Source organism: Charadrius vociferus, unplaced genomic scaffold (assembly GCF_000708025.1).
Source record: "Charadrius vociferus isolate BGI_N301 unplaced genomic scaffold, ASM70802v2 scaffold14, whole genome shotgun sequence".
NCBI lineage: Eukaryota > Metazoa > Chordata > Aves > Charadriiformes > Charadriidae > Charadrius > Charadrius vociferus.
Window position 1 is genome coordinate 9,460,752 of NW_009648876.1, and position 13,091 is coordinate 9,473,842.

At 42.4% G+C, this 13,091-nt stretch overlaps 1 protein-coding gene across 1 annotated transcript in view; it reads left to right on the forward strand.

Moving 5' to 3' along the window:
* The first annotated feature begins 8,349 nt into the window (after nt 1-8,349).
* The window catches only part of YLPM1 (YLP motif containing 1), a 23,025-nt gene continuing 18,283 nt past the window's right edge, over nt 8,350-13,091 (forward strand). The window contains exons 1-2 of the mRNA XM_009887032.1: nt 8,350-8,829; nt 11,543-11,648. Of these exons, the coding sequence (XP_009885334.1) occupies nt 8,366-8,829; nt 11,543-11,648 (570 nt within the window). The 5' untranslated portion in view covers nt 8,350-8,365. The remainder of the gene's footprint in view (nt 8,830-11,542; nt 11,649-13,091) is intronic.

Below are 13,091 nucleotides of genomic sequence, written 5' to 3' on the forward strand. Positions count from 1 at the left end.
CTTTTTTACAACATTGTGTAGTACAAAAATAAATATGTACAATGATGAAGTAAACATGGATGCCAAAAATATGCACTTAAAGTAATTAAGAAGATCACCAGCTCACATTATTTTTGAGTCAAATAATCAGTGAAATAAAATAAAAAGTCTTAATAACAAGTTTGGATAATTATAGCAGTGTTGCAACCTTTAAGCTTTTAAGTAGAAGTTGATTACTGTATTAGACAGTTGAGTCAGCTTTTTCTGGGTTGGTGGAGTTTGTACATTAAGCATTTCTGTGTAGCTCGGGCTCTCTGCTTGTTTAAAAAAATCTCTTAAATGCGAACCCTGAAAATCTGAGACAAGATCGAGACATGGATATTAGGACCTGTATCTACACATAATGAAAAACAGTACCTCCTTGAAAGATACTTCATTGTGCAAATAAGAAGATTTGGCAAAGGCTTAGAGAAAAATAATTGCTGACAGCTGAAGCAACTCTGAGTGGGTTAAAAGCAGAAACTGAAACCTTGAGAAATAGCCACATACTGTATATATTGAAAGCATGAAGATTGATTTGGCTTTAGCCATTGTTAGCATCCAGTAACAATACAGCTTGGAGCCCTTTGACTATAGCTTTCCTCAGCTGTCCTGTCTTTTTTTTTTTTTAAAAAAAAAAAAAGGCTTTTATACATAAGTGCTCTCTAGTCATAAAATGTGTAAATTGTCACAATGCCTTCAGACATCACAGTTGGTGATTGCTTTTGTTTCAGTGTAGTTCTTCCTCAAGCTTCTGCCCAAGTCTGAAATTGTGATGTTACAGGTGATACTGAAATATGTGGCTCTGAAAATAACTAAGATGGTATTTTGAAACTATCTTTGTTGTCTTGGTGCAGACAATGTCAGTGGACATGCAGCTACGACATTATGAGGCACAACAAAAACAGTTCCAGCAGCTTCATAAAGATTGGGAGCGATCAATGAACCAACAGTGGCAGCATCAGCTTCAAACCTACCCTCACAAAGACCAGCTTCAAGAGTATGAGAAACAGTGGAAGGCATGGGATGAGCAGATGAAGGTCACTCAGTCCCATCTACAGGAGAAAGTGAGCTCACTCCAAAATCTGAAGAATCAGTATCCTGCAAATGTTTCGCTGCCACCTCCATTTGTTCCATATTCTCAAACCACTCAAGGTGGCATTCCTGTTATGCCTCCAACTTTACCTTCAACTACACCTCCACTGGTCCCCCCGCCTCTCTCTTCAGTTTCTCAGTTATCTAATTCCTCTGTCCCTTCAGGATCCAGTTCTCAAAGCAGTCAATCTACTGAGACGCCAAGGCCAGCTCTGCTTCCCACCCCTGGTACCTATGCATCAAAAATAGCTAGTTCAACTGTCTATTCACCTTATCATTCTCAAGTAAGTTCATCCTTTGGCTCTTCAGACCATGGAAAGTCTCAAGTTCATCTTAGTAAACAAACTGTCTCCATTTCATCTGAGCAAGGATGTGGCGAACTGAAAGCCACTTCTGCAGTGTCTTCAACACACGCACCTACCATGCAGGATAAACCAGTGAGGTCGGGTGGATTGCTTCCAGATCCTCCCAGATCCGCACGTTTTGAAGGCCCCAGAGGCCCTAGGTAAGGATGGTTTTGTTGATTTGTACATGTTCTAGGCTACAAGACTTTCAGAGATATATTAAGAAATGAAACGTATCTTATTCTCAAATCATCTTGAGGTCGTATGAAGTGTGCTTGCTTGGTGGATGTTTTGTTTTTAACGTATGTACACCATGCTCTGTATTTGTCTTATTAAAGCAAGGACAGGTAGATGCCTTTCACCTGAGCATTATCTAGAGTAGAATGTTTTTGGTTTTGTTTTTTTTTTCCTCTTTCCTAGTAAAATGCTTGGGCACACTGCACCCTTTTCATTACTAGAGACATAATATCCCTTCTGCAAAAATGGCAAAGTTGTAAATACCTGGTATGTCTTTGCTGTCCTTAGTTTGAAGATGATAACTCACACTTGAAAGAGTGATCCTATATGAAAAGTGATCTAAATTCTCAGTGTTTTGTCTGTGATACTTGGAACACAATTTAGGAAAATCTAAAGCAAAAATGCTGAAGGAATGTTCTTAAGGTGTTGCTATATATGGTAGCACTTTAACGTAGGCATTCTGAAAGGGATTCAGGAAAGTATTCAGATATATATTCAGTTAAATATACTAATGTAGCTAATTACTGGCAATTTAGATGCTATTTATTTTTTAGAAACAATAAGAAGGTACTCTTTGTTTATAATCCAAGATTTGTGGCAGAAAGAAATGAATATTCAAAGCTGTTCACCAGTAGTTTAACTTCTAGTGAGAGAGGTCTGCAGCTATATGATTGTCCTATTCAGTGCACTTAAGGTAGAGCTTGTCTTAAGTATCAATCAGTGGTTTTCTACACATGTAGCATTACTTTGCATACAAACAATTATAAACAAGAGAGAAGGAAAGAAATGAAGTTTTGAGCCCTGGGATCCTAGCATCAGGATTCTTTACCACTTTTCTTTTGCATTACATCGTAACGGTCTTGGTTTTGAAGGTTGCTGTCTTTATCTTTTGGTAAGATACAGTTTTGTTAAAATTCAAGTCTTCATTTTATCAGGTGGATGGCCTCCTACCTTAGTATAAAGCTACTCTAAAAGTCAGTGTTCTGTATCTTTTATGTAGTTTTATACCTGCTGTATGGTTTAATCCAAGATCTTGTTTTTGGAAGGTTTTTCTTTCATACTTGACTGATAACATATCAGGTTGCAAAAACAACATCTGTTCTGTCTGGTCATTAGTTCAAGACTGGTTGATGTGATGCCTACTGAAACAAAGAACAGTGGTGTTCTGTAAAATTGTTTCTATACTTACATACTCTGCTAGACATTACAATCATATCTTCATGTTTATTTCACTTCTCTTTGCTTCCAAAGTGATCGTTCATAAATAATAATTCATGAATTGCTAGCAATGGAAATGATTTTTTTATAAATTTAAATCATTTTCTACTGCCTGATTGTTTTTAAAAAGGGTTGTTTCTGGTCCTGGGGATTTGTTTGGTGTGCAACTCTGTTCAGACTGTTTTCATGATTTGCTAGTGTATGTCTTTTATGTGCGTTGGTTTAGAGCTCAGTGATGTGCGATGCTGGGCTATGGATAATCACAAATTTCTAGAATGCACATACAGGAGCTCTGGTTTTGAGAATACTTACAGTATTTAATTAACACTGTAATCTTTGTGCATTCCTATACCGTGACTGCATTACCATTCTAGGGTTTTAGTAAAGCTTTCCCAAAAATCTGATTACTGTTTCTTCTCAATATAGTTAGTAGAAAAGAGAGTCCTAATAAATTTTTAACTGAACGTGGGATAAATTAAAAAAGTTGTGTTACCTGCTGCTATCTCAGCTAAAAAGTCCCAGACATATAAAAAGATACACACACCCTTCACCTCTTTTCAGCAATTAACTTTTCTCAAGAAACTCTATAAAGAACGAGCTTAAACTAATTTTCAGAATTTGGGGGATGAAGTGTGTCGTACAGTGTCCAACCTTCTAGCTATACCTTCCATGTAAAAGTTGATCCTTCCAATCTGAGTTATCTTGCTGCTGTACTTTGCAATTTCTTCTTTTTTCTCTTCCTGTTCATCTTGACTTGCCCCCAGCCCCAAAACAGCAGTTTACCATGTTAACTTATCAGGATTATTAAAGTTCTTTGAGGTTGTATAAATGATCTTGTTTGGTAAATTGCTGACAGTAAATTCTGCAACAAGTCAACCGTTGTTGGTAACAAGGCAGTAATGAGTTAAAATCCATAGAATCATAGAATAGTTTGGGTTGGAAGGGACCTTCAGAGGTCTAGTCCAACCCCCCTGCAATAAGCAGAGACATTTTCAACTAGATCTGGTTGCTCAGAGCCCCGTCCAATCTGACCTTGAACGTTTCTAGGGATGGCACATCTATCACCTCTCTGGGCAACCTGTGCCAGTGTTTCACCACCCTCACTGTAAAAAATTTCTTTCTAACATGTAGTCTAAATCTACCCTCCTTTAGTTTAAAACCATTATCCCTTGTCTTATTGCAACAGGGCCTACTAAAAAGTCTGTCCCCATCTTTCTTATAAGCTCCCTTTAAGTATTGAAACACTGCAATAAGGTCTCTCCAGAGCCTTCTCTTGTCCAGGCTGAACAATCCCAGCTCTCTCAGCCTGTCCTCATAGGAGAGGTGCTCTAGCCCTCTGATCATTTTTATGGCTGTCCTCTGGACCTACTCCAACAGGTTCATGTCTTTCCTGTGCTGAGGACTCCAGAGCTGGATGCAGTACCTCCCGGTGGGATCTCAGCAGAGCAGAGTGGAGGGGCAGAATCCCCTCCCTCAACCTGCTGGCCACACTTCTTTTGATGCAGCCCAGGATACAGTTGGCTTTCGGAGCTGCAAGTGCACGTTGTGGGCTCATGTCCAGCTTTTCTTCCACCAGTACCCCCAAGCCCTTCTTGGCATGGCTGCTATCAATCCCTTCATCCCCCAGCCTGTATTGATACCAGGGGTTGCCCTGACGCAGGTGCAGGACCTTGCATTTGGCCTTGTTGGACATCACGAGGTTGACATGGGCCCACTTCTGAAACCCATCAAGGTTTCTGGATGGCATCCTGTCCCCCAGTATGTCAACTGCACCACTCAGTTTGGTGTCATCTGCAAACTTGCTGAGGGTGCCCTCGATCCCACTGCTTATGTCATTGATGAAGATATTAAACAGTACTGGTCCCGATATAGACCCCTGCGGGACACCACTTGTCACTGATCTCCATATGGACATTGAGCCGTTGACCACTACCCTCTGTGAGTGACTATCCAAGCAATTCTTCATCCACCAAACAGTCCACTCATCAAATCTATCTCTACAATTTAGAAGGATGTTGTAAGGGACCATGTCAAAGGACTTACAGAAGTCCAGATAAACAATATCCGTAGCTCTTCCCTTGTCCACTGATGTAGTCACTCCATCATAGAAGGCTATTAGGTTGGTCAGGCAGGACTTGCCCTTGGTGAAGCCATTGCTGGCTGTCTTGAATTACCTCCTTGTCCTTCATGTGCCTTAGCATAGCTTCAATGAGGATCTGTTCCATGATCTTCCCAGACACAGTGGTGAGGCTGACAGGTTGGTAGTTCCCAAAGTCGTCCTTTCTACCCTTGTGAAAAATGGGTGCAATATTTCCCTTTTCCCAGTCACTGGGGACTTCACCTGACTGCCATGACTCTTCAAATACCATGGAGAGTGGCTTGGCAACTACATCAGCCAATTCCCTCAGGACTCTGGGAGGCATCTCGTCAGCTGCTATAGACTTCTATATGTTCAGGTTCCTCAGGTGGTCGTGAACCTGATCTTCTCTTACAGTGGGAGGGATTTGCTCCCCCAGTCCCTGTCTTGTGATCCACCCACTAAAGAGGTGTGGGAAGAGAGGTTGCCAGTGAAGACTGAGGCAAAAAAAAGAGTGCCTCAGCTTTCTCTTTGTCCCTTGTTACCAGTTTGCCAGTTGTGTTCATTGGAGGAGGATGCACTTTCTTTGATCTTCCTTTTCTGGCTGACAAAGCTATAGAAGTGCTTTGGCCTTTCTGACTCCATCCAGTGAGACACAACTGTGAATCCCAAACCTCCAAGCGACTTGACTTCAGACATGAGTTCTGTATTTTGAGTAAAATTAATTTGATTTATTCTAGTCTATTATGTAAATCAGTATTTGAGCATATGCTTGAAGATTGGATTTTTTTACTAGATCAGCCTTGTTAAAAATTATTACATGAATTATTCTTCATTAGTTTGTCTCACCTATTTACTCATATACAAGCAATAGCTTGTAGGGGCTCTCAAAAGGAGTTAAGAAGTGATGCAATAAAAATGTGTTTATTTTAGGCATATTATATTGCATGAAATTAGGCGATATCACAGTTTACACTTTCTGAAAGGATCTGTGTTTAAAGATTTTTCTAGATGGCATTCATCATCATAGTTAAGTAGGCTTGTTGCATACTACCCAAAGAAGAGGTCAACAGGAGTTGTTGATTGCACTGAAACTTCCATTAAACAAAAGTTGAAAGCTTTTTTTTTCAAACGAGTTTGGCACCTTTCTTTGTCAGTCAGGTTTCAGTCCTGAGATATTTAAGCCAATTTTCCTTTTAGGGTTGCATTATCTGCAAATGGCTTAAACTGGTCTTCAGCGGACAGTATTCAATTGAAGAACACATCTCTCTGCTTCTGCACTGGTTCAGTAGGGATTGATTCTGAGGTACACTAGGATTCATCAGTTAGAAGTGACTTTGGGGGGGGATGCAACTCTCTTTTAGAGGATTTTAATTAGACATGTTCATTTGAATAAAATTGCCATTATGTCATCTATAGATTTGATGGACCTCGAGGAAGAGGATATGACAAATTTGAAGGCTCAAGACAGAGAGGGCCTCGTTTTGACTCCCAGCGCTCAGAAGGATACAGGTCACGTTTTGACCGACAGAATACAGATGGACAGTCTTCAAGTAGATGGGGGACTATCCCACGAGGACCAGCAGCACAATTTTATACTTCAACAAATGCATCACATGGACATGGTTCCCGACCTAGTGGTCCACGGTGGAGGGGGCCCAGGCCTCATTTGGGACAGCAGCAGCAGCAGTCACAGACAGACTCACAGTCAGAAAACAAAGAACCTTTTACAGACGTAGCTGGCAATCAGCAGACTGTAAGCAGGACACAGTCTACTCCTGATGCACAGAGTGCAGGTACCATTGAGCCAAACGAGGACGTGACAAACACTCAACAGGAACCTTCCAAACCTGAAGTGAAAGAAACTACTTCAGACCCTCCTAAAAAGTGGACGTGGAGTTCACATGATCCTAACCAGCAAGTAGAAGAGTCCAAAGCACCTACTCCACCTATTCAGAACCAGCAATCAACATCCCTTTCTAGTAACCCTGTAGCTTTGCAATCAGATATTGCAAGAACAGGTGGTGCAGTAACCCCTGTCACAGGAAATGAGGATTTGGATTCTCCAGACGGCCAGTTGATTGCTTCAGATAGCACCCAGGGCCTAACTGGACCAGAAAGCAGAGGGAAAGGGCAGTTTATGCATGAAGATAGAGGCAAGGGACCAGTAAGCAGAGGAAGGGGCCAGGGCAGACTGGATGATGGCCGTGGCAGAGGGCACGGGGATGGCCGTGGCTGGGGAATGGGCCGTGGACGGGGCATGGGAAGGATGGACGGTGGCCGAGGGATGGGAAGGATGGACGGTGGCCGGGGAATGGGAAGGATGGACGGTGGTTGGGGAATGGGCAGGATGGATGATGGCCATGGCCGGGGAATGGGCAGGATGGACGAAGGCCGTGGCAGAGGATATGTATACAGAGGCAGAGGGCAGGCTAGGCAGGCATCCATCCGCGGCAGGGGCATGTTCAGGAGAGCAGGCAGTAGGGAGAGGATGCCAGATAGGCGGTCAGGCAGCAGGGAGAGGATGCCAGATGGACGGTCTGGCAGCCGAGAGAGGGGACTGGGTGGACGGTCGGATAGCCATGAGAGGGTGTTCTCTAGCCGAGACAGAGAGCTAGCTGGGCGGCCAGGCAGCTGGGACAGGGGACGGGCAGGTAGCCGGGAGAGAGGCCCCGTCAGGCGGGCAGGTAGCCGGGAGAGGGAGCCCATGCGGCGGGCAGGTAGCCGGGAGAGGGAACCCATGCGGCGGGCAGGTAGTCGGGAGAGGGGCCCAGTCAGGCGGGCAGGTAGTCGGGAGAGGGGCCCAGTCAGGCGGGCCGGTAGCCGGGAGAGGGGCCTGGTCAGGCGAGCTGGTAGCCGAGAGAGGGGTCCCATCAGGAGGGCAGGTAGCCGGGAGAGGGAAGGAGGAAGATCTGAAACAGGCAATATAGATAAACCCATTCACCTAGGAGATGACCCTGACAAATTGCCTCCATACCATCGAGATGAGGCACTGAGGGGTTCTTGGGGTCATGAAGATGACAGAATGCAGGAGGAATTTCCTTTAGATAGTCAAGATGACCCTTCTTTGGAGCATGAGAGATTGGATGACTGGGAAAGAGAACGATACTGGAGAGATCACAACTCTGATTATCAAGATGATTCTGTAGATGCATATGACAGAGATGACAGGTTGCAATCCCACCATTCATTGCCTCCGTTATCTCCCCTACCACCGCTACCTCCTTTATCATCTGATCATGACAGACGAGATTCATGGTGGGATGACTGGAAAAGGCCCAGAGAGAGGGAACTAGAGAGAGATCTAGATAGGACTGGAAGATCCTCAGACATTTATGATCAAGATTTAGACAGAGAGTGGGATAGAGACTGGGACATGAGACCTATGGATGACAGAGAAGTGGGGAATCATGATCTGGATATCCCTCCTCTACCACCATTACCACCTCTTCCACCTCTGGACAGATACCGTGAAGATAGGTGGAGGGACGATAGGAATAGAGATCATTATGACAGAGACCTCCGAGACAGGGGGGAGCTAAGGATTCGAGAGTATCCAGAGAGATATGACACATGGCGGGACAAGCAAGACTACCTTCCTGAAAGGACTGATTGGGAGAGGGAACGGTTGTCGGATAGGTGGTATCCAGATGATGGAGACAGATTGCGCTCTTTGGATGATCATTCAGATTCATCCCTTCCTCCACCTTCACATTCCTCTGATATGCTGGGAGGAGATTCAAACCTGGACTCTGACCAGTCGTTGGGAGGAGTGATGGTCCTTAGCCAAAGACAGCATGAGATAATTCTGAAGGCTGCCCAGGAGCTCAAAATGCTTCGGTGAGTTGCCTCGTTCTGTCACTTTGGGTGGGAATCTCATTCTGTGGAGATGGTGCTTCTTTCCTAATTCGTTCCTTGGTTTACACACTAATGGCTTAATTTCTTTTTGCCACAGCATGATAGTAGGAGCTCATGTGGAACAAGTTATTTGGAGTACCTCCATCACAGCTTTTGTGGATGGTCATCTTTTCTTAAATGAGTGGTTGTCCCTTTCCCCGTGAATATGGCATTCCCTGTTTGTTACTTTCCAGGAAAAGATCTGGCCACATCACCTGACCAATCTTTTTGTTATCCTCAAATGAGCTTGTTGATAATTGCTTTTCAATCTTTTTGTTAGTGTCAGATGAGCTCGTTGGTAATTGCTTTATAATACTTACCTGTCAAGATCTATGTTAATGTCGTTCTTAATTCACACAGTGAGGCCTATTTAACTTTTGGATATTGCTTACTTTTTAATTAAAGCATCCATGGGTTTTTCCTTTTTTCTTTTTACAATGCACCCTCATTTGAGATCCAGCATTGTCAGTGTATAATTTTGTCAAGTTTGGTTGATCTTAGTTCTGAGGATCAGCATAACAGCAATGATAACAATCAGGAGGATATGAATGCAAGAGCTCACCAAGACCACATTTTAGAAAGCAGCTACTAGACTTCCTAAGGCTTTAATAGGTGTTTATTTCAAAATAAGTAATCCTCTTAAACATCAGAAACATCCTAGGGCTCAGTAAATTTAGTAATATTAGAATGAATGGAGCACATACCATCTACCCAAATGCTATCTTTGTGATTTGGTGCATGGGTTTAGGTGCATTAAATGTATTTGGAAAAACAAATGCAACAGAAAGATTATTTTCTTTGACTGTTTTTGGTGCATGAGATCTTTCAGAGGCAATTGTAGAGAAAAGAGGAAGCATCTTAGAGACAGAGATTCATGTGGTTCATCCTATTCATGAATTACTAAGAGATAGCTAAGGATTGGTGCCTAGTAAAGGTAGTGGTTTAATTTCATAAACAAGAGATGCTGAAATAATGGGTGATTAAAATGAATGTTTGGTTATCGTTATTTCTTTTACATTAAGCCATGTTGCAATATACGGAGACGTTTTGCACTTTTGTTGAAGCCATTTTGTTTTCAGACTCATAAGGTTGCTCAGCATCTGTCCCATATGGAGGGCCTTAGTTGCATACCAAAATGCAAGAAAAATAATTTTAAAAAAGGAAGGGATAACTTTCATTCTGAATAATTTGATCTTTCACTGCAGTTAGATTAATTCAACAGGTGTTAGTAATTGTAAAACCTGTGTTATAAAGCAGTATTTGCCAAAAGTTCAGAGCAACTGGTCATTTTCAGCTTCCTGACGTTCCCGTTGCCTCAGGTTTGCCAGGCGTATGTTTTGTTTAATGTGAATAGCTGCAAGCCAGTGGACTTAGTCTAAGGACCATAGTGGGAATCACTGCCAAAGTGAATAGTTTACTAGGACTGAAATATTTAAACACGGAAACTAAAACATTTTATGTAAGAAAGTAGATACTTACACCTCTTTCTAAGCCAGTAAAAAGAGGAAATATAAACATGACATTACTTATACTGAATTTTAATTTAATATGAGGATAATCTTAAAAATTAGTTACACTTGTACTTCTCATCAGGTTCTTATAAGCAGGTGACCCCAGTCTGAACAGTAGGCACAACTTTAAGGAGACTGATTATGATATATTTTTTGAGCCAGGAGTTATACCAGTAGTGGGGTGCATCTCCAAAGGTAAAGTCTTCATCTGGCTTTGCTTTTATTGTGTATAAAACAGCATGCTCTGAGCTGCATGCTGTTCTGTAATTGTCATCTGGTGTTTTTTTCCTAAGTCAGGTGTAAAGAAGACCTTTTAAGTGCTAGCAATTGCTCAGTTTACTCTTTGTACTAATGCAGCATTTTGGATCTCTTTCTGTGAGCCAGGTTCCCCTTGCGCTGGACACTGAACAGATGGGTTGCTAGTCAGGATGGGCCTCTGTTGTGCCTAGTACAGAGGGATCCCACTCTTAGTTGTTCTCTGGCCACTACCTTAATACACACAATTAATATGAACAAAGAGTATTAGCGATAAAAAAACTAGATAAAAAGGTGCAAACAAAAACCGAAAGGGAATCGTATCGAATAGGTAGATCTTAGTAATCTGGTGGTTGTAGTACTCACTACTGGTCCTGGTCGCTGCTCTATGGACTAGGGTAGCATTTTGATACCTAAAACAAGGAAACGAAAGTTAACACTGCTGCTTTGTTTTTAAATGTTGGAGTCTCTGTTGTGCTTTGTGTTGGCCTCAATCCTGTTAGTATACAACCCGAAGCAAGTGACTGAGAGCACTTAGGCACGCATCTCCACTGAGCTTCTGGTTTGCAGAAGGTCTTGTCCGAAGCTAAAATCTAGCTTTGCTCTTTACTGTCAAAGTGGAGTGGTTCTGGCCAAGCACAAAAACATAATTGCATGTTGCAGAGGAAATCTGTGATCAAAAAAGGAGGCAGCTAATATACTAAATACTTCCGTGGTTAGGTGAATGGGAAAGAGGGATTTATGAAACATGTAAAGCCTGTTGTGTCCTGTTTTTCTTTGGACTTGGCCCCTAATGCTAGTGTAATATGTGGGTTTCACTGTAAACGTTGATTTCTTTAATTTTTCATTTAAGCTACAGACTATGACACTTTCTTGTGATTCATGTGCAGAGAGCAAAAGGAACAGCTACAGAAGTTGAAAGAATTTAAACCTGACATTTCCACACAGGACTCTCCTAGATCACAGAACACAAGCACAAGGCCGGGTGCCTTTCAGGTAAATTCATCTTGTGTTAACTTAGTAACACGCTGATAGCGATTACTATTAATGTATATGTCAGACCAGTCTGCACTTTGATGGTCAGACTTCTCTGTGGAATGTCTCCCCAGCAGCCCCTACAACCTCATCAATCTTCTGTTGAGGCAAAGCAACTTCATAGTTTCTTTAGATTTTCCAAAGCCTTTCTTACTCACTCTGTCCCCTGTGTCTTCTGAGTGTGACCTATGAGTAGCACATGAGGCTCGACAACCTAGACTGCTGTGGGCTGATGGGCAAGAAATGGTGAGCCTTTCCAAAACAGCGGCATAAGGCTCATGAGAAGACCATCCTGTTCCCTGCCTAGCCAGGTTCTGATACTGCCTTTAACTCCAGTCTTGCTCTGCTTTTTCTACTTTTAAGTGCTCTCTTCTCTTTGAAGAGGTTGAAGAGAGAAAATTGAGGATTGGTCCATCAGAAACTGAGATATTTCAACACAGAGTGGGCATTAGCTTTCTGTTGGCTGTCTTTATTAGGAATTCTCATTACCCTCTGGAATATCATAAAGTGCATGGAAGCTCGCATTTGTGTACTTCCATGACGTCATCTCCTATTGTGATGCAAGTTACTCCTCTGCTGCTTAATCTCCTGGATGGTTCTGGGAACTCTTCTGGGAACTCAGCTGCTTATATTTGGGGTTTTGGTAACTCATACCTGGTCAGAAACCAACTGAACTTCTGCAGTTGTGTTAACTCAGGTTTATAAATCCTTCCTAGAACGAATAAACAATTTTGTTAAATGTATGTTGGAGGAGATATCTGAGCCAATAGTCTTCATTCTTCTTCACATCTTAACCTCAAAGCTGATGGTACCAATAAATTTAGCTGTACTGACCTCTGGGTCTGACATTTAGCCAGACCAAGCTTTGTTTGTCCCTCACTCCAGAGAAGGGTTGTGCAGTGCAGTGAATGAAGCACTGCAAATTTTCTTTTTGATATTTTGTATCTCAGACTACTTCACTTATCTGCCTAAAGGTATTCAAACAACTGTTGTCTTTCTTGGGATTCCTACCTTCAGACTTCTGCTGTGACTTTGAACTGTTACTACAAAGTTCAGCTTTGCATCTACAACCATTCTGCAAGTTTTGTTGCATGTTGCCAATAAGGCTGCCTGTAACTTGGCATCTGCTGTGATGCTGAAAAGACTCTTGTGACACAGCACGTGGGGTTACATGAGAATGTTTGGTTCATGAAGGGGTTTTGTTTTGGTTTGTTTTTTTTTTTTCCACTGGGCAAGACCTCCCCATTTCTGATGTTGATCTGATGTTGATTTCATTAAGGGGTTTCCAGGTGATTCTGCTCTCTGGGAATTTTTCCAGTGACTTCCAGAAAGAAGCTGGCCTTATCAATCCTTTTGTGCCTCACCAAGCTGCCCTACTTTCAGACTTTTTCAGTCTCCTCACAG